This window comes from Xyrauchen texanus, chromosome 6, assembly GCF_025860055.1.
Source record: "Xyrauchen texanus isolate HMW12.3.18 chromosome 6, RBS_HiC_50CHRs, whole genome shotgun sequence".
In the NCBI taxonomy this organism is placed as follows: domain Eukaryota; kingdom Metazoa; phylum Chordata; class Actinopteri; order Cypriniformes; family Catostomidae; genus Xyrauchen; species Xyrauchen texanus.
The window spans coordinates 4,527,266-4,548,568 of record NC_068281.1 but is presented as its reverse complement, the minus strand read 5'-3'; the positions used below and the strand labels follow the sequence as shown (position 1 = coordinate 4,548,568).

The following is a 21,303-nucleotide window of genomic DNA, read 5'->3' as shown; positions in this document are numbered from 1 at the left end:
TCAAGACAAAAAAGCTCATACTCACGCCATGACGATGACACTGAAATCTAGCCAGTTCCATGGGTCTCTGAGGAATGTGAAGGGCTCTATGCAGAATCCTCTGGCCAAGATCTTAATCAATGATTCAAATGTGTAAATGCCAGTAAATGTATATCTACAGGAGAACAAGAGAAAACATGAACTGCACATGACTGTTCTAGCTAATTTGTGTTACTGTCCAGCCAAGGGCCTAAAATTAACTTTTCCTCTCACCAGTGGTGCCAATAATTCTTACTGGCCATGAAACTATATTACCTCTTCTGTCACTCACTCGACGTTGTGTCGATGTAGTGACACTAGGGGTCGCTCTTGTGAGCCTCGAACACCTCCCATTCTTTGAGAAATGGAATTTGCATGCCGGACATCCGGGTATAAAAGGAGCTGGAATGAGATTCCATTCAGATTTTTTCTTCGGAGCCGAGTGGTTGTACTATCAGCGAGCTGAATACTACTGCTGTTCCATTCACCTCTTAAGAAGCATATGCTGTTGGATATACGCCGCATTTCCAGTGGCTTGCAGATTTCGCCCCTGGGCGCTTCGAAAGCGCTAAAAGAGTGTATATTCCTGCTAAAGAGTATAATTTCTCTATTAGAGCACACACAGTGATGTTGAACATCTTTTTAAAGACGCATCTTTATAAAGATGCCCTTCCGTCTTTGTGTGATTCCCGGATGCGGTCTTTATCTCTCCGCTTCAGATGGCCACGGGCGCTGCCTCACGTGTCTGGGCAGCGATCACACTGAGGCAGAGTTTGTGGATGGTTCATGTTCTCATTGCGAGAATATGTCCATGGCAACATTGTGGTCGTGGCTTTCCTTCTTCCGCGGGAAAGCCGCTCTAGCTGCCCTCCGTGCTGCGCCTTTTACCCATGGTATGAGGCCGGCTCGGCTGGCACTGGAGGCGATTTGGGGAATTCAATGGCCACGGTTTCGCTGGGTAATTCCCCACGGACCTCCAATTCCCCAGCACGCTCATTTGCTCCGGTCCTGAAATGAGACCAGCCAGGGCCGCCGCGAGCATCGTGTTGGATCCCTCCACCCTCCCCTGAGTGCTCACAGCTTGATGATTGGTTCCTCTGTTCAGGGCACCGCTCACGGCCAAGGCCAACCCAGTCCCTTTCTTCACGGAGGTGCACGACAAACTGACGAGCTTTTGGAGGGCATCTTTTGCTGCCCGTAACAGACTTCCGGGTTCGTCCACTCTCACTACCCTTGACGGCGGGGCGGTCCACGGGTAAACGGAGGTCCCTCAGGTGGATAAGGCAGTTGCGATGCACCTGTGCCCATCTGCGTCATCTTTGGCGACCAAAGCCTATAGTGCCGCTGGACAGGCCGCCTCCGCCCTGCATGTCATGGCCAACTTGTAGGTACACCAGGCCAAGGCACTAAAAGAACTGAACGTGGGTAGTCCTGATCCCGATGTGCTGCAGGATCAGCACTCAGCGACCGATCTCGCCCTCCGGACAAGGTCACAGTGCGAGCAATCGGGCAGGGGATGTCCACCTTGGTGTTCCAGGAACACCACCTGTGGCTGAATCTGGTCGAGATGAGGGACGCCGATTAAGCCCGCTTTCTCAATGGGCCAGTCTCCCAGATTGGACTTTTGTTATATTGGCTTTGATTGTAATAAGCAGACTGTTATTTTTACCAATCGCTTTAAATTATTAAGTTGTAGTTAACTTTTGACCCAGGGCCACCCTGTATTAAGACAATTTCATGGATGAATTAGTGAAGACTAGCAAAACATAAAAATAACACCATTTATTTGAATATATCACCCGTGGTAAATAATCTAAGTGGAATTAAAAAAGGGATGCACAAACATTCCCTCTCTTACTTTAGTCTGTTACCACATCAGCATGCAGCATGCACTGATTCATTCTCTTTAAGATCAATTCCATGCATGCATATGATGTTTCATGAGCGCTAGGTCACCGTGGCTTTGTATTAGGATATCCAGAGGTATAATCAGTGAATATGCAATGTCTGGTCATCTGTTAAAATCTAGGCCAGGCCTTAGACGCTGGAAAACCAGTGCGATACAGCTTTAGCTTAAATTTGACAATGTCACGCTCCTGTGGGAGTGTGCTATAATGTTATAGATCTTCTAAACATAACAGGAAGTGACATCATGGGAATGTGGCATTTCAGATGTTGCAGGCAGTGTGGTGACAACAGGCTTATTGAAATGCAGTTCTTACCACCGCAGTTATCAGGACTCTAACAAAGCATTAAAGGAAGATGAAAGGTCTTTTTAGGATTTCAGCACTAATCAATGATCGTGTGTCTTCCTAATGATCTCCATGTAGACATTTAGCTATTAATAAATATATCTATACAGACAAATATATGCCATTGTGATAGCAGAATTAAAAGAGACATATTAATAAATAAATAAGACACTTTGTATGTCAAAAGTAAAGTGTGGAATTTCTGCGCCACTATTTCACTAAACATAATTGCAAAAATAATTACTCTTTTCAAATAGGTTTCCTAAACACTCCCCCTGCCTTCCATTGGTCAAGCACAGTGGTGGACAGTAACGAAGTAAATGTAATTCGTTACTGTACTTAAGTAGCTTTTTTGCGTATCTGTACTTTACTGAAGTATTTAAATTTGGGGAGACTTTTACTTTAACTCCACTACATTTCAAAGTCAAATATCTTACTTTTTACTCTACTACATTTTCAAAATCAGTCGTTCCTTTTTATTTATGAGTGGATAAAAACGTAACTGGTCAAACGAGCCACCAATCACAGTACAGCGCGCGCGCTTTGTTTTGAACTTGCCTTGGCGGCATCTACTAAGCGCTTGAACCAGGGGTGCGTTTCCCAAAAGCATTGTTAGCCAACTATGGTCGCAAGTTCCGTCGTTATCATCATAGTTCAACGAGTCTGTGTTTCCGAAACCATCGTTCCAACGAACATTCATAAACAGCATCACAGAGTTGTGTGGTTGGAGCGACAGCTCTCGACCTGTGGTTAGAAGCAGAGTTTCGTGTTATTATAACATGTGGGCTTAATACATTATTATCTTGAGCCAAATAAGCAAGATGACATTCAGTACAATCAGTATCTTTTATTTAGAAGACATACAAATGTTCTTTATGTCTTTTAGTTTGTCAATAGATTTAAAGCACCGTTTTTGAAGAGTGCGCATGTGTGAACGTGCTCTAGTGCGTAAGAACGAGCCTATGATTGAATCTGGAAATAAAGCAAATAACTGAGAAAAATATGAGATAGTCCTCAGATGACATGTCCATAATTTATAGAAAACATCTAGCATTAATTCGATCGCAAACAGATTCATTAAAAGTAGTTTTTACTCCACCACATGTGTGACATCATTAAACAACGTGGTTGAACAACCAATTTCGCGACAATACGGTTTAGGAAACAGTCGTGACTAGCAAGTTGATTTCTTCAACAGTGCATGGTACTACGGTAGTGGAGCAGCAAGTTACGTGGTTATGCGGAAAAGCACCCCAGAGCCGTTAAATATGAGAGTTCGCGAACATAGGCGGTTAACTGCGACAGTGATCTCGCCGCCGCGTATCGCGTGATTAGTGTAGCTCTCAATAGTTCCAAACAAATTGCGTTGCCAATGATTTTAAAGCGGGGCAGAGAGCAGCAGCTATTATTGCAGCAATTATCGGTAAATATTGACGCATAATGTACATTGCTTATTATGTTGACACTAAAATGACTTGCATATAATAGCATTTTTTTTCTGGGGAGTAGCAGAAACACTGCATTAATACATTTTTGTGTTTAATTTTGGAGGAAATTGGCTGCTCCCATAACATAGCATATATATATATATATATATATGTATGTATGTGTGTCTTGTGCGTGTGTGTGTTTATATATATATATATATATATATATATATATATATATGTGTGCGTGTGTGTGTCTATATATATATATATATATTTAATGGCGTTGTGCAGGTTTATGTGAATGTATCATAACATTAGGATGTTAATAATTATGACCATAGACACTCGAGAAAAATATATACTGTAAATGTATTATACCTTATGGGAACAGTCCCCTTCCCTCCAAAATTAAACACACAAAAAATTTATTCAATTCAAATATATATATATATGACTAATTAATGTCATTTTATTAATAGATTGGTGTGCCAAGAGTGACATTAGTCTTCATGTAGACTGAGTTAAGCAAGAGTCTTGTGACAAATTATATTAGGACATTATGGCCATAACAAATCACAGTAATTGGATACTTAAGTACATTTGAAGGCAAATACTTTTGTACTTTTACTCAAGTGAATGTTTAAAGGCAGCACTTCTACTTTTACTTGAGTAATATTTTACCTTGAGTATATTTACTTTAACTCAAGTACATGGTATGTGTACTTCGTCCACCACTGGTCAAGCAAACATATAGTCCTACCACAAACTAACGCCATTGGTTGAGTCAATCTTACTGTGATGGGCTGTTTGGGATGCTCAAACAGAGCAACGGTGTTAAGACACTTTGAGGAGATAAACCTACCAATGCATTGTCTCTGCATACACCCAAAATAAATAAATACATACATTTAGATTTAAGCATTTCAGTTTTATAACACAATTCCATCAAATCGAATTAAGTAATCTTTAAAAAATCCATAACTCTTAAAAATAGTCTAAACTATATATATTTGTAGTGTATTACAATATTCTGTGATACTGTGACAAAATTACACACATCATCTTTAAAGGGACAGTTCACCCAAAAATGTACATTCTCTCACCATTTACTCACCCTCATGATATCCCAGATGTGTATGACTTTGTGTCTTCTGCAGAACACAGACGAAGATTTATAGAAGAATATCTCAGCTCTGTTATTCCATTCAATGCAATTGAATAGTGGCCAGAACTTTGCATCTTCAAAAAGCACATAAAGGCAGCATAAAAGTAATCAATAAGACTCCAGTGGTAAAATCCATGTCTTCAGAAGTGATTCATATTTAAGTCCTTTTTACTATAAATCTCCACCTTTGACCAGGCCCGACCAATAGGTTGTGATATGCGCTGTTTTTCACTCACACCTATCATATCGCTTCTGAAGATTTGGATTTAACCACTGGATGCTTTTATGGATTACTTTTATGCTCACTTTTTGAGATTCAAAGTTCTGGTTCACTTGCATCGTATGGATCTACAGAGCTGAGATATTCTACCCAAAATCTTAATTTGTGTTCTGCAGAAGAAAGAAAGTCCTACACATCTGCGATGGCACGAGGGTGAGTAAATGATGAGAGAATTTTCATTTTGGGGTCTGAAATATTGAAAAGAGAATATAAATGTTGCTCACTCAAGGTACTTGGTCCACAGTGGAGGATCCGGCATCGCCATGAAGCAGCAGTTTGTCAAAATTGTGCACATGATGAACAAGCTAAACAAGGTGAAGGACAGTTAAGGCAATACAATAAATAATATTAGTAGGTTTGGGTTAGGGCTAGGTTAGAATTGGGCTAATTTGATAATGGTCTAAGCATTGTAGTACACTCAGATCTGTTGGAAAAGTATTCAGCAAATTCTGTCTGCACTTACTGTAGTTTTTAGTACAAAATAAGACTGTAAATCACTGTTGAAAATGCTCGATTTGACCACAGAGATCAACTTCCCATGTATCTTAAGATCAACTAGAAAAAAAAAATATCTGATGCCATTTTTGACAACAACTGTGGGTTGACCTCTAAAGCATAATCAAAGTTACTGAAACCATTTCACTGTGGCCACTACAGAAAAGTATGACACGTAGACGGAATAACTACACAGTATTTTGGAAATTTGCTAAGGTGTATGCCGTTGCTTTTAACAGTTGTTTGGAGAACTTGCTGTCCTAATACAGTCTCGAGAACAGGGCGTGATCTTATTCAGTTCATTCTAACTGGCATTACACTACTAGTAATTAATATTAAAACAATTGTCATTATTTTTAATGTCAGTGATGTTGTGGTGACATAAATACTTAAAATAGCTACTTTTGTTTTAAACGTCAGACAATAGTACTTTAAATGTATTCATAATTCATGTAAAATAAGGTTAATTCTGTACAGTAAAATAACTAATAAACATACTTATTATTTTTATTAATGTATGATTCATTTATCGACCACAAATATATAATATTATAATATTTATATAAACACTTCAGTCATATCAGTTTTTATCATATATATATATATATTGATATGACTGAAGTCTTTATATAAATATGTGCGTACACACACAGTATATGTACCGCATATACATATATACAATGACAACACAATTGTAGGTTGACCCCAATGTTTATTCTGGTAAAGGATGTTGACAGTAGCTTTTCTGGGATTTCACACATTGAAATGTGTTGAAACATTCAATTCTTACTGATTTGTAAGGGCTGTAATCGCTGAAACACTAAAAGGCACCCATGCTGTTCATTCAAAGGACATTCAAACATCTGTGCATGCAGCTTTCACGTGATGCCAAATCACTTTCCTCTTATTTCATTTGGGGAATTAGAAGAGGAACATCAGAGGATTTGGTTGCCGATGCTATGCAGGGAACAACATTACAATCTGTTTAAAAAATGAGACTAATGGAATTATGATGAAGAGTAAATGGTAGATATTATAGATTCCTCATTTGATGACATTTTTGCTTTTGATTGTCAATTTTTAAATGTTCTAAAGTACATTTGAAGCCTTTGCAAGCACTACTGATCAGAGAAACGCTATGACAAATTGTAGGTTTGCTTGTGTACGACACCTTTCAGAATGGCACTATTTAAGAACTGAATTTATATGATTATTAAACGCCTCACAAGTTAAAACAAGAGAAGTGCAGCTGTGTTTATAGTAAAAATTGTGGTCTCAAGGACTTATATCTGCGTAAGCTATGACACACAAATCAAAAACAGTTGTAAACACACATAATGTCATCATTTTCACTCCTCCATATGTAAGCAAGTAAACATTCACACATAGAAAATGTTCTCCTAAGAAGCTGTGAAAGGATATGAATGGACTAGAATTCGAATGGAGATTCTTCGAATGCAGTGAAAAGGACTAAATATGTACAGCGCAGATGTGGCACTGAAGCGGAAGATGGCTTTTCCCTTGTTTAGTACTATAAAGGTCTGCAACAGAGATAAGAGAGACACACTGTCAGTATTCAGCAGCTAACTTTCTACAATACTCATTAAAGCAGTAGATTCAAAATATAAAGGCAAAGACATCAGTGGTAGGCTTGTTTACATTAAAGGTGTACAGCTTTAATCTTTTTGCACTCGCTTTTATCCAAAGTGACTAACAAAAAAAATAAAAAGGCCCATATTTGCTAAAAACATGAAGTTCCATTTGATGCATTATAACGTAATCATCCAAGTTTTTGTTGTATTAACTTGTGATAAGTTATTGAATTTAGAAAAACTATTTAGATGAAATCAAACATATAAAGTGAGTAAAGAGAACAGCTTTCTTCAGCATGAATAAATTAGGTTAATTGCAGATATATCTTTACTGTCTTACCCTTTAGTTTTTTTTAACTGTTTGCTGCTTTCCTTTTTTTATGTTTTGTTTTGTTATAATTTTCAGTTATTTGTCATGTAGCAATAATTGAAAGCATATTGTTTAACTCAATGTGTTTCAAGATTGTCACCATCATAGTGATTTGCATGTATAGTGTTTAGGAAGCTTAAGTCTGAATATGATAGAGGGATTAGACATTGGTATCTGATTATAAACTGTTTATTTACCATCAAATTACAGTTTATTTTAACTCTGATATGGATGGCCCTAATTACTTCAGTTGTTATTAAAAATAAATAATAATACAGGTAATTGAACTTATTCAGTTTGAATTTAATTAGCCCTACAATGTTAAAAGTGCACTCACTCCTCTTTCTTATATTTCTATTAATCCAAAACAGTGTGTCAAAATGAATGGTTTTCGTTTCTGCTCTAAAGTGATGTCACGTTAGAGCAGGCCACGCCCACGACTGGTGACGGACTCCACCCTATTATCATAGATCCTCCCCTGAGTGATCTACACACAGTCCACCATTTTCAGCAGATACAGTGAGAAGAATAATGTCTCATAAGTGTCTGTTGTTGGCTGTAAATGTGAACATAAGAGTCTTCATGTACTCCCGGCATCAAAGCCACTGAAGACACAGTGGGCAAGTTTTGTTTTTGAAGGAAATGTGCCCCAAAACATACAAAAATGTGTGTGTTTGTGAAAATAATTTTACACCGGACTGCTTTGTGAATGAGTGTTAATATAAAAAAATATATATATTCTCAAGCATGGATCAGTATCAACTGTTCGTGTTCCAGCTTCATATCCTGAAGGTGTATGTATCGCACTCTATATTTTGTGAATGTTTGCAAATCGCCTCTCCGAATGTGCTTGTTAGCTGATTCCACGGCTAATGCAGCTAAACTTAGCATTGTCTCTGTATTCACCGAGACCAGAGCTATGTCGGGGGCGGGGAGCAGCAACTCATTTGCATTTAAAGAGACACACACGAAAACAGCGAGTTTTCGCTTCCACTCAAAATGAGGCATTTACAACATGTTATAATAAATAACCGTGGGGGTATTTTGAGCTGAAACTTCACAGACACATTCTGGGGACACCGGAGACTTATATTACATCTTGTAAAAAGGGGCATAATAGGTCTCCTTTAAAGCATTTTATCTCATTGGTAACACTTTACAATAGGTTCCATTTGTTTACATTAGTTTATGCATTTGGTATCATTAACAAACAATGAACACAATTTTTACATATTGTATATTTGACAACATTTATTCATCATTCATTATTCATTGTTAGTTCATGTTAATTCATAGTGCATTAACTAATGTTAACAAATACAACTTTTAATAAAAAACATTTTTTATTTTGATATGTTGAAATTAACATCGACCATGATTAATAAATGCTGTAAAAGTACTGTTCATTGTTAGTTCATGTTAACTAATGTTGTTAACTAATGGGACCTTATTTGAAAGTGTTACCGGCTCATTCTGGTTATATAGGTTTAAGTTAACTTTATGTACCATTAAAACAACATTAATTCTTAAGTTGACACAACTTAAAAATGTAAGTATAAGTAACAATATTTTTTTTTACAGTGTAGTACTCAAACTGGGGTCTGGTGGCGTTTTGGGGTCCGCGGACCATTTTAGTGAAACAAAAATGTAAAACATTTTGCACATTTGACCCATTCTGGTTTCAAAATTCTAAAAATAGATATTAATTGAACTTAAAATGTTTTTCATCTCTTCAAAGGTTGATTCATGTTACATTCCTCTAATAATGGGCAGAAAAAAAGATATGCTGTCAGCTTAATAAAAGTAAATACTGTCCATATTATATTTATATAATCATATATTTTAGTACAATGCCAGTATGTAAGGTAATTATTTAATTTAGGAAAAAAAAAACATGTTGCCTAATATCATGCTTACTCATTTTCTCACACAGTATAAAGGGGTCTTTATACAAGAAAACTTAGAGTATAATTGTCTTTGTATTTTAGGAAGGCAGTCAATTTAGAAGGGATCGTCATATTTGATGCTCCTTGACTTCAAAAAGTTGGCTTCTTAAAATGCCTTAATGGCCACTTGTAAGCTCATGTACACTAACTCACCCTCTGATTTTTTAAGTAGAATGGGTCAATGTCCTCCAGCGGGACTCCAACCAATCCTGTTGGGACGTCGCCAAATATACGAGGCAGCAGCTTCCCGGCCTCGAGGTCAGCACGGGGTTTGGGCTCCTCTTTGTTTCCAGGGTCCGCCTGATAATCCTTCGCATTCTTCGCCCGCTCTTCGCTGATCCTTTGTTCGATGGCCGCCATAGACTCTTGAGTGAACGGCCGCAAGCCATCAGGACCCGCTGGTAAGAGCACGGTCGCCATTTTTTCATCCTGATTGTCCTGTGCTAGAAGTTACTCAGAGCTGGAAGGAGGCGGCATAAGTCAAAGAGTGCAAAACAAAGTTATAAAGTCACTTTACTTTGAAGAAATGATTAACTCTATTGAATACACTGTGCATCATTTTCATCCATACAATTTAAAGCACAATGACTGCTGAGACAGTCCCTTTAGAGTAAGCTACAGTTAATTGCATTACTCAAGAGCACATAGCTCTGTACCTCTCAAATGAACTTGACATTTATTCATTTAGCAGACGCTTTTATCCAAAGCGACATACAAATGTGGAAAACAACAGAAGTTAATCACCCTAGGGAGGCAGTAGTAACACAAGTGCTGTAATACAAGTTTCAAAATTATTTAGAGAAGTACCCATAGCAAGTCAGTGCACTAAAGAGATTGGGTCAAGTGCTCACGGAAGAGCTGTGTCTTTAGATACATTTTGAAGGATGTTAGAGAACCAGCTGCTTGGCAGGTCATTCCACAAGCGAGGAACAGTTGAAGTGAATTTTTGCTTCTTTGAGATGGCACTACAAGGCGTCATTCGCCCAAAGATCGCAAACTTCTGGAGGGCACGTAGAACTCAAGTAGTGAGTGTAGATGGGGGGGTGCAGAGCCAGTGGTTGTTCTGTAAGCAGGCATCAATGCCTTGAACTTAATGCAAGCAACCATTGGCCACCAAAGTCTGTGAATGGTTGCAATGACATGCATTTACATTTACATTTATGCATTTGGCAGACACTTTTATCCAAAGCGACTTACAGTGCAAACAGGGACAATTCTCCCGGAACAACCTGGAGTTAAGTGCCTTGCTCAAGGGGCACAATGGTGGTGGCTGTGGGGTTAGAACCAGGGACCCTCTGATTAACAGCCCTGTGCTTTAGCCACTACGCCACCACCACTCCTAATAGCGGTTGCACCACATGCAACCGCTATTAATATGATATGCCATCTATATGATAGTGTACTACTAAAAGTTAACTTTTTATCAGATTTAAAACTGGGTCTTTCTCTTATAGCAAAACAGAGCACACGTATTTATGACTCATCTTGCAATCAGGGCCATAGTGTCGTGTGATGGGGCCATGGCATGGGGTATTTAATTTATGTAGTCACTTTTTCAAAATAGACTGTGTATTGTTAATCAAACTGTACATATTTTTGCTCATCATACAGGAATTAAAGCAAGCAACCATGTTTCTTTAGAAACACTAAAAATTCTGGGATCACATTTCACCCCAAAATTAAAGGGGGACAAAATAAGAACTAAAAAAAACTATGTAAAATTGCATAATGAAAATGAAGCCACCATTAAGTTGTTTAGCTTCGTGATATTATTTTCACGACGATTAAGAACATTTTCCCTGCTTTATCATAACCCTAGCATGTCCCGATGTTTTACTATTAAGTTTTGTTTGTAATGATCTTTACTTCCAAAGATGATTTGCATTAAATACTACAATACAGTGATGAAAATGATCCTTTCAAGACTCAAAGAGTTTTCCATTTACATTTATGCATTTGGTAGACGCTTTTATCCAAAGCAACTAACAGAGCTCTTATTACAGGGACAATCACCCCCGGAGCAACCTGGAGTTAAGTGCCTTGCTCAAGGACACAATGGCAGTGGCTGTGGGGCTCGAACCAGCAACCTTCTGATTACCTGATTACCAGTTATGTGCTTTAGACCACTACACCACCACCACTCCATGGTCCAGTTTTCAAATTAACATCAGCATGGATTAAACGCGGGTCCACTGGGGGGCGCTATATCGCGAAAAAAATTTACACTTAAAACGTTGGAGTAGGTAAGGCGTATGAGGTATCGTTTGAAAGCTTAGAATGTAAACTTTTCAGAGAATACAATCAATTTTGTATTTATGTTACACAAAATAACAAAATAAGGCCTGAAATAGTTTACCTCGCAAATTAGCGCCCCTTGAGGTAATGGGGTAGAAATATTAATATGGCACATACATGAACAAAACCACAGTGTTTGAATGGTATACTATTAAATTTGGTGGTGTAGTGGTCTAAGCACACAACTGGTAATCAGAAGGTCGCTGGTTCGATCCCCACAGACACCACCATTGTGTCCTTGAGCAAGACACTTAACTCCAGGTTGCTCCGGGGGGGGATTGTCCCTGCAATAAGAGCTTGCTTTGGATAAAAGCATCTGCCAAATGCATAAATATAATGTCCTTTTTTGGGGGGACAGGGGACAAGGTCTGTTCTTGTTAGGCTTCTTGAGATTCACCTAGTAAGTTGTGAAAAAAAAAAAAAACATCTCAGCAAAAAAGTACAAAACAGCATTCCAGTTTTTTCCAGTTTGTTGAGTTGTCGTTGCTGAAAACAGTTACATGTTGTGTATGAATCATCCAATCAAGACTGTGTGACAGTGTGCATAAAAGATTATCCAGCATTGAACTTCTCAACTTCCTGCTACAGCTCACAAACTAAAAGCCTCACTTGTACTATACTCACTTGTGTCAGGCATGGTATAAATAAAAAGCTCAGAAGCTGGAGTGACGTCAAGATTAGGATGGAGACAGAAGTCCCCGTTCCTCTCCAGGCAGACATGTTTTCAATTCTTCATTGCAGACCAGAGCCAGAAACTCTTATCTAACCGACAAAGTGGCTTACAGCGGCTGGATCTGACCCATAATTCTCAGCTGTTCTGATTTCAGACTCCCATTCAGGGGGAAATACTTCATTTATTGACAGGCTCCTACTCTGTTAACATAAGCAAATTCATCATTTAGGTCAATGCTCTTTACATTTTTTGAGGCCAAAGACCCCTTTTCAGATAAGAGGAAAGCATTATTCATGTATAGCGTCATATACTTGTTGTATTTGATTACAGTTTAATGTTAAATGGACAATGAAACTTTAGCTTTGATTGAAGTTAACACTTGTTAATGCATTGGGTATCGTGAACTTCTGTAACTTTAAACAATATATTTTACAGCATTTATTACTCTTATGGAATCACAAATGTTCATTGTTAGTTATTGGTAGTTCATAACGCATTAACTAATGCCTAACATATGCAACTAACATATGCAACTTTCCATAAATTTCCATTTAAAAAATGCATATGGTGAAAATGAACCAAGAATAATAAATACTTTAAAATAAATGTTCATTGTTAATTCAAGTTAACTAATGTTAACAAATACATCCTTATTGTAACGTATTACCAAGATATATATTTATAAATAAATAATTTACGTTCCATAGAAATGGTCATTAAAAGAGGAATACACAATTCTAACTCAGACCGCAATGTGCGAGTCATATTTGCACAACCGTTCAAACGTTTAGACACACTTGACTTATGGCTTATACTTAAATGCTTGAAATCAGTCATATAGAAAAATATTAATTATGCCAACGTATATTTTTCTGTACAAAAATAATATTGAAGGTAATGCTTATATTTCCGTTTGTGTTATATCATAATTTTAATGACTTTCTTATTATTCTAAAACATGGGAAAATGTATAATAAAGCATGGGTAGATTTGTCCAAACATATGAGTCAATCATTGTGTAACCAGCATAATTTCACAGCATGTTAGTATCAAACAATCCCAAAATGGCCGATCATGCTGAGGGTGTTTAAGATGTATGTCATCATTCAGATAAAATGCATTATGTCTGTGTGCACACATGGTTGTCTGCTTTCAAAAGATTATATTTGCACATAGGAGAGGGCTTGCACAGGGCTTCTGGGGCAGATTTCTCCATGATGTAATGCACATAGATTTACTCTGTCTATACCTCCCATCTACTTTGATCAAGAAACAACTTGACATTAGACAATGACAAATGATTAACAGAATTGTCCAATTACTTCCATTTAATATGTTTATGACTGGTGGAAAAACCAATGAGAAATGTTAAATTAACGTTACACACTCACGTTTATAGCTAATGTCATTTTTTGGGTTAAAAAACGTTCCTGTATCCCAGTATAATACAGAGACCGCTATAAGCAAGGAATCCATAGGTTGATTCCCTTGAACAGTGTGATCACTGTGGCTCTGTGGTGCTTTCAAAACATTGTGACATCATGGTGTGATCACGTCTTATCGTAATTATCTTAATGAGTGTTTCCATTAAAACAGAATTTCTCAGTCCGAGGTTATGAACAGCTCCAAGCAGAATCTCAGAATTGTCATCTCATAATTACAGGAGTGCCGACAGGACATGAATGCCACATTACATTGACTATTCAAACTGTAAAGCTTTAAAACTTTTTGTAAATTCTCAGGCCTTTTTTTATTCAGCCAACATCAAAGTTTGTCCTGACAAACTTCACTTATCTAGTTATTTTTGCGATGGTGTTTTGCGACGTCGTCACCACAATACTAGGGTGTTGTGGGTGGTTGCCAAGGCGTTGCTAAGCTGTTCTGAAGTTTTAGTGCATTTCTATGCATTTGCTAGTGTGCCCAGGCAGGCTGCTTGGTCGCCAGGTTGCATAGAATTGAAATCAGCCTAAGCTGGTTTGTTGGTCTTAGCTGGTTTAAGATGGTCTAAGTTGGTCCCCAGCCTGACCAGCTACAAAGTGCTCAAAACCCCTGTTAAACCAGCTAAAAACTAGCAAAACATATTTTTCAAACAGGGTTGTGAGTGAAGGAGATCTATGTAGTCGTATTTACACTCACCAAGCATTTTATTAGGTACATGTACACCAACATATTCATGCGATTATCTAATCAGCCAATCATGTTGCAGCAGTTCAATGCATAAAATGCATGCGGATATGGGTCAGGAGCCTCAGTTATTGTTTACATCAACCATCAGAATGGAGAAAATCTTTATCTCAGTGATTTTGACCGTGGCATGATTGTTGGTGCAAGACAGGCTGATTTGAGTATTTCTGGAACTGCTGATCTCCTGGGAGTTACTCAGTATGGTGCCAAAACAAAAACATTCAGTGAGGGGCAGTTCTGTGGATATAAACGCCTTGTCGATGAGAGAGGGCAACGGAGAATTGCCAGACTGGTTCAAGCTGATATAAAGGCTACAGTAACTCAGATAACCACTCTGTACAATTGTAGTGAGTAGAATAGCATCTCAGAATGCACAGCACATTTAACCTTGAGGCGGATGGGCAACAACAGCAGAGGACCACAGTGTTCCTAATAAAGTGCTCGGTGAGTGAATATCCTGCATATAGAGAGTGATGTCAGTAACACACATTTTTTTCTCGCCAACAACACTATTTTCCAGGAAACCAAACCCCCACTGAGATCAGAGTATAATAAGAACACCATTATAGTATCATGCTTGCCACCGTTCGCCTAAAATAACAAGTCCATCCCCTGTTCCTGTCTTTCTGAATTTTAATACGGACCTAAAGCCATTACAAACAGCATTCAAAACATAAAAACAAGTTCATTTACATCACAAACGTGGCTTATAATTTCCTAGCTTTTGATCAAGCTAATGAGTGCTAAAAATGAATGTGTTTATAAACCTGCATTGATCATTTAGCCCCATCCTTCAGCTTATAATGCAAAGATAAACATGATATTCCTCTCTCCATCTCACTCTCTCTCTGTGTGTGTGTGTGTGTGTGTGTGTGTGTGTGAGCGTGTATTTATCACTTTGTGGGGACCAAATGTCCCCATAAGGATAGTAAAACCCGAAATTTTTGACCTTGTGGGGACGTTTTGTCAGTCCCCATGAGGAAAACAGCTTATAAATCATACTAAATTATGTTTTTTGAAAATGTAAAAATGCAGAAAGTTTTCTGTGAGGGTTAGGTTTAGGGGTAGGGTTAGGTTTAGGGGATAGAATATAAAGTTTGTACAGTATAAAAACCATTATGTCTATGGAAAGTCCCCATAAAACATGGAAACCAAACAAGTGTGTGTGTGTGTGTGTGTGTGTGTGTGTGTGTGTGTGTGTGTGTGTGTGTGTGTGTGTGAGAGAGTCATAGTTTTTTTTCCTGCTGATGTCAATCTAAATGACTGTCACATTCTTTCAAATGCAATGTAATCAGAGTAGTCAGGATTTTGTTAATCATCTTAACAAGCAGTCATTCTCTCTCTCTCTCACTCTCTCTTCCTACTTACACATGCTCTCTCTGTTTGTACTTGCATTCTATTTGTACCTCTATATTGGTAATATAAACTTGTCTGGAAATCACAAAATGTGCCTTCTGTATAAAAAGAAACACTTGGAAATTTGGTATGATTACACAACTTTTTGACGTTTTGACAGCCTTTCAGTAGAACTGGATTTTCACAGAAAATCACCAGAAGTTCTTAAAATATGGATGACTACATCAGGCAATCATACAGAACTTTGTAGTGAGCTAATGTTTTCAAAGATCTAATAAAAGTCACATGTTAGTTTTTAATCAAACTCGTTCATATTTTGTGGCATAAATATTTCCCCAGACCTCACACAGGCTCATTAGCCACCTTTTTGTAATTAAGGCAAGGCAGTGTGTCCACGACAAACACATCTTAGCCTAAAATACTCTAAATATCAAACAAGACAAACAAGCTGCTGAAAGAGGATTTATTTTTCCAATCTAAAGACAACTAAAAGTGGATTGGATGATTTTCTGTTAGAGAGAAACCCCTTAAAGATGTAGCTCACCCAAAAATGTTGATTTGAGCATTCATTTTTGTGTCAATCTGTGCTCTTTTTCCATTGTTTTTCTATGTTAGCATGCGCTATATGGATATCTTTGACCGTTCCGGTGCATCCTGCTGTTTTCACTGTCTCATAGGGGACCACCTTGTTTTTTTTAGATGCCATGTCTGGGAAAAATGGTCATCTCCGGACACCTGCGTTCTGTTTAATGCATCGTGCAGCATCTAGCTTTTTTAGCGCAACAATGCTTTTGCTCCAAACAGTCATCAGCATCTCCATGGAAGAAAGAAAGTCATATAGGTTTAGAATGAGTTGAGGGAGAGTAAATAATGACACAATTTTCATTTTTGTGTGAACTATCCCTTAAAGTGTTCAAACATCACTTGCGTGCACACACACACACACACACACACACACACACACACACACACCTGTTGCTGATGCAAATGAGCCGAACCGAACGTCTGCTCAACATCAATGTAAGGTCAGGCTGCTCTGGTAAAACCAACAGATTCATTAAGGATCATGAAATGGGAGGTGCATTACTGGTCACCCATAATCAGGGCTGTAGCTAGTGGGGTGAAAAGTGGTAATGATTCTTGGGGCCCACAGTTCCAGGGAGGCCCCACAACAAATTATAAACATTCTTTATTAATAGGAAACGGGCCCAGAGCAATATACAGTCAGGGGGCATATAATACCATGCTACGGCCCTGCCCATAATGCATTCTCCAGCCTGCAGGCCATCTAAACTGGCTGCAAATCTCCAACCGATGTGTAAGATAGACAAGTGAGGACAGAGAACTAGTGTGTTCAAGCATTTCAAAACAATGCATGAGAGATGTATCTTCCTGTACTATGTGAAAATTATTTGAGAATATTTCAAAGGGCATCTGGCAATATGTGTTTCTAATGTTAGAATACCATTATACCATCAGTCGTCCACATAGTTCAGAATGCAGTTTTCATCATAGGCTAAATAATAGAAAAGTTGTGATTCGAAGTTGTTCAATAACAAACACATAATACCATATTTTAAACTCTAAAATTAATTTCATACAAGCATGTGTATACATGTAGGTAAATGTACTTGTCTTACACGTAAACTCCATTAATAGCAGCACTGCGTCCACACCTTTTCCATGTATTACGTTGATGTAAATCCAAAATCCAAAACTGGTCCATGGTGGTTACAAGCCCAAACCCAGATACAACTATTCCGTAAAGGACCTGGAAAGATTGTCAGATTGCCTCTGATGTTATTAGCAAACTGTTTTCAATTGAAATCAAGATGTCACGCGGATACATTACTCATAAATGTCGCGACGCTCATTTCACGCGTATTAATTCCCGCGGAGAGTTTTACGCGCTCCGAGTGTAGAGTTTTCATATCAAAAGAAGTATCTATCCAAACTGAGTTCTCCCGCTTATTTCCCGCGCAGCATCGGTTTGCGCGCCAAGTGTGCAGAAAATGTTGCGCTGTCAAGCACCCCGCGCGCGCGCCTTTGAGCTGCGCTAGAGGATTACGCACATAAAAGGCAGACATTTGCGCACACGAAATTAGTCACAAAACCAATCATATGTATGTATGACTTTTATTACATTTCTTGATTGTGCGTCCATTGATGGGTTCATTATGTTAAAGCAACAAGTCCTTTTTTGGAGGCATGAATATGGTTGGTACTTTAAAGACAGTGTCTCGAGACGAGTACATCTTGGTAGATCTCTCTCTTTTTTCTATTTCTTATAATGGATTTCAGTGAAGAATGAGCTTGGAACGTGTCAAACATGTTGTCTTTTTAAAGTGCAAATTATCTCACATAAATGACACTTTTGAATTGCTTTGCTCAATGAGATATATCACAGGTTGCACTTTAATACGAAAACAATGAGAAAGCAGCATTCAAAACGCGTTCCCTTCCAGAATGATTGAATATACAACATCTCCCTCTGCTGGCCATAATTAAGTCATTTGTGAAAATACTTCCGTTTATATTCTCTGATTAAGCTTTTACACTCTAAATAAGTAAATTAATTAATAAAATCCATTGAAAATACATATATTTTTTAATAAGATTTATGCATTTCAAGTTCAGAAAAAAATCCATAAAACTGAATTGAGCAATTTTTGACTAAATTAAATGAATAAAAATCGTAGTTTTATTAAGTTTTATTTTATTAAAGATTACTCAATTCAATTTGATGACATTTTGTTATGAAATTGAAATGCGTAAATCTTATATAGGCTAAAATATTTTTTTTAATTACATTTACATTTAATTATTTTAGTCTATTTCCTTTTGCCCTTTTATTTAGTCCTATGCAAGGGCGAGTCTAGCCCCTTTTTAGGGGTGCTTCAGCACCCCTAAAAAGGAGCTCAGCACCCCTAAAACTTGGAGTAAGAAATGTTGTTATTCTAAAAAAAAAATAATCTTTGACAAGGTTAAATAATGTCCAAAACATACTCCGTAGTTTGTGGTTTAAAATGTATGTGTTAAGGATGAAAATGAAAACACCCCCGCTTAGCAAATGGTGTCATCCACTTTTCTTCTTCTACTTCTCCTCTGTACCTGCACCGCTCAGCACGACCGTCATCTAGCGCGAAACACACGCAGAGTGAGAACCCGTTATGTATCGTTGTGAATCAACTAAGTTGCTCCAAAGCTGTGTCTCACACTTCTTTCCTTTTACCTAGAGTTGTTCTGATTCAGAAACCATATCGGTGAGTACTGGAGTCAGTATCCTGAATCACCATGGTACACCTATAATAAGTGTTTATTTTCGGACTATTTTAGTCCAGCGGGTCGCCGCCGCTGTGGAGTAGCACAGCACCTGGGTGACTCATCCATAGTCATAAACGGAGAGAATTAGCGCCGGTTACAATGTTCTTCCGCAAGACGCATGCAGTTCTGTTTATTAACTGCTAGAGCGTGAAACAAAAACAGCAGCGCTTTGATACTCATTTTAACAATCGCGAGTCATGTAAACATGACATCACGTGCGTCTTTTCTGGTCAGTCGTCATGGAAACATGAAGCCCTGGCGTTTGGACCAGAGTAAAACAAACATATCACTGTATACCACCAGTATACCACCAGTATGTGTGAAAACACTCACTGTGGCTTTTTAAATGAATTGTTATTCATTCCGAGATTTATATGATCAAGCCAAAGCAGCAGAGACAGAAGAGAGCTGTTCAGAATTAGGGGATAAGGACACTGGTCCTAAACAGTTAAAGCTGTCTCAATACACTCAAACTCAGTTTGGCACACAAAAAAGAGCCTTTCAAGAACAGTGGTTCAAAAGTTTCAGATGGGTGGAATACTCAGCTAGACAAAATGCTGCTTTCTGCTTTCCTTGTAGGGTATTTGGCAAAAATGTCAGAAAGGATGCACTTGTTAATGATGGAGTTAATAACTGGCAAAAGGCACTTAGCAAGTTTCAAAAACATGAAACAACACAATCACATAAGGACAGTGTGGTTTGTTGGAACAGCTACAAAGCAAGCCTGTCAAAAGGGAATGTTGTAGAGTAGATAGAGGCAGCAAGTTCCACTGAAATTAGTGAAAGAAGGCAGTACCTAGAGCGTATTATTGCAGTAACCTGCTTCTTGGGGAAGCAAGGCATAGCATTCAGAGGTCATGATGAAACAGATGAGAGTCACAACAAAGGCAATTTCCTAGAGTGCATGTCACTTTTGACCAAATTTGATCCCTTCTTGCAGAGATACACAGCCCCTTCAAACACCACGTACCTCTCATCTGATAGCCAAAATGAGATGATAGAGTGCTGTTCACAAGAACTAACAGAAAATATCATCAGTGAGATAAAGGGAGCAAATATGTATGCCATTATGGCTGATGAGGCCAGGGATGGAAAGACAGAACAGTTGGCACTCTGTGTTAGATACGTGTCTGTTGAGGGTGCCGTCAAAGAAAGGTTTCTAGCCCTTACAGAGGTGTCACAGTTTGATGCTACTTCGATAACATCTGCAATTGAAAATCAGTTGGTAAAGAAGGGAATTGATCAGTTGAAATGTGTGGCACAGGCCTATGATGGGGCAGCTGTCATGAGTGGGGATGTTGGAGGTGTACAAACCCATTTAAAAAAAAAAAGCACCCTGAGGCAATTTATGTGCATTGCAATGCACATGAGTTAAATCTTGTTTTATGTCACACATGCAAAGCTGTCTCTGAAGCCACAGAGTTCTTCAACATGCTGGAAAGTCTCCATTCTTTCTTTAGTGTCTCCCTTGTAAACCACCATAAGTTTGTGGACACTCAAAAGAAGTTAGGGTTGCAGCCAAGAGAACTTGTGCAGTTGTCAACTACACGCTGAGCATGCCAGCTTCATTCAGTGACTGCAGTGATTGATAATTTCCCTGCTATCATTGAGTGCCTCTCCACAATCAAGACACCTACAGCAGTTGGATTGAGGGCAAAACTCAGTAAATTCTCCTCAGTGTATTTGCTGATGGTTTTCCACACGCTCCTGTCTGTAACAGCAGGTTTACACAGATACCTACAGAAGGAGACCATTGACATTGCCCAAGCAGTGACATACAAAAATGCAGTGACTGACACCATGAAGCAGAAACGCAGTGATACCACTGCTGCAGATCTGTACTCCAGAACAATAGCTATGTGTGAGGCAAACCAGATAGCAGTAGAATCATCCTCAGGACAGAGGCGGAAGACAAAGAGAATG

General features: G+C 38.3%; 1 protein-coding gene across 1 annotated transcript in view; it reads right to left on the bottom strand.

The window, feature by feature from the left end:
- LOC127644517 (sodium channel protein type 4 subunit alpha-like) overlaps positions 1-17,794 on the bottom strand; it is a 69,174-nt gene extending 51,380 nt beyond the window's left edge. Inside the window, exons 1-5 of the mRNA XM_052127711.1 lie at positions 17,697-17,794; positions 9,702-10,008; positions 7,063-7,181; positions 5,370-5,459; positions 26-154 (exon numbers count right to left, since the gene is read on the bottom strand). Of these exons, the coding sequence (XP_051983671.1) occupies positions 26-154; positions 5,370-5,459; positions 7,063-7,181; positions 9,702-9,968 (605 nt within the window). The 5' untranslated portion in view covers positions 9,969-10,008; positions 17,697-17,794. The remainder of the gene's footprint in view (positions 1-25; positions 155-5,369; positions 5,460-7,062; positions 7,182-9,701; positions 10,009-17,696) is intronic.
- Between the last annotated feature and the right edge of the window lie 3,509 nt (positions 17,795-21,303).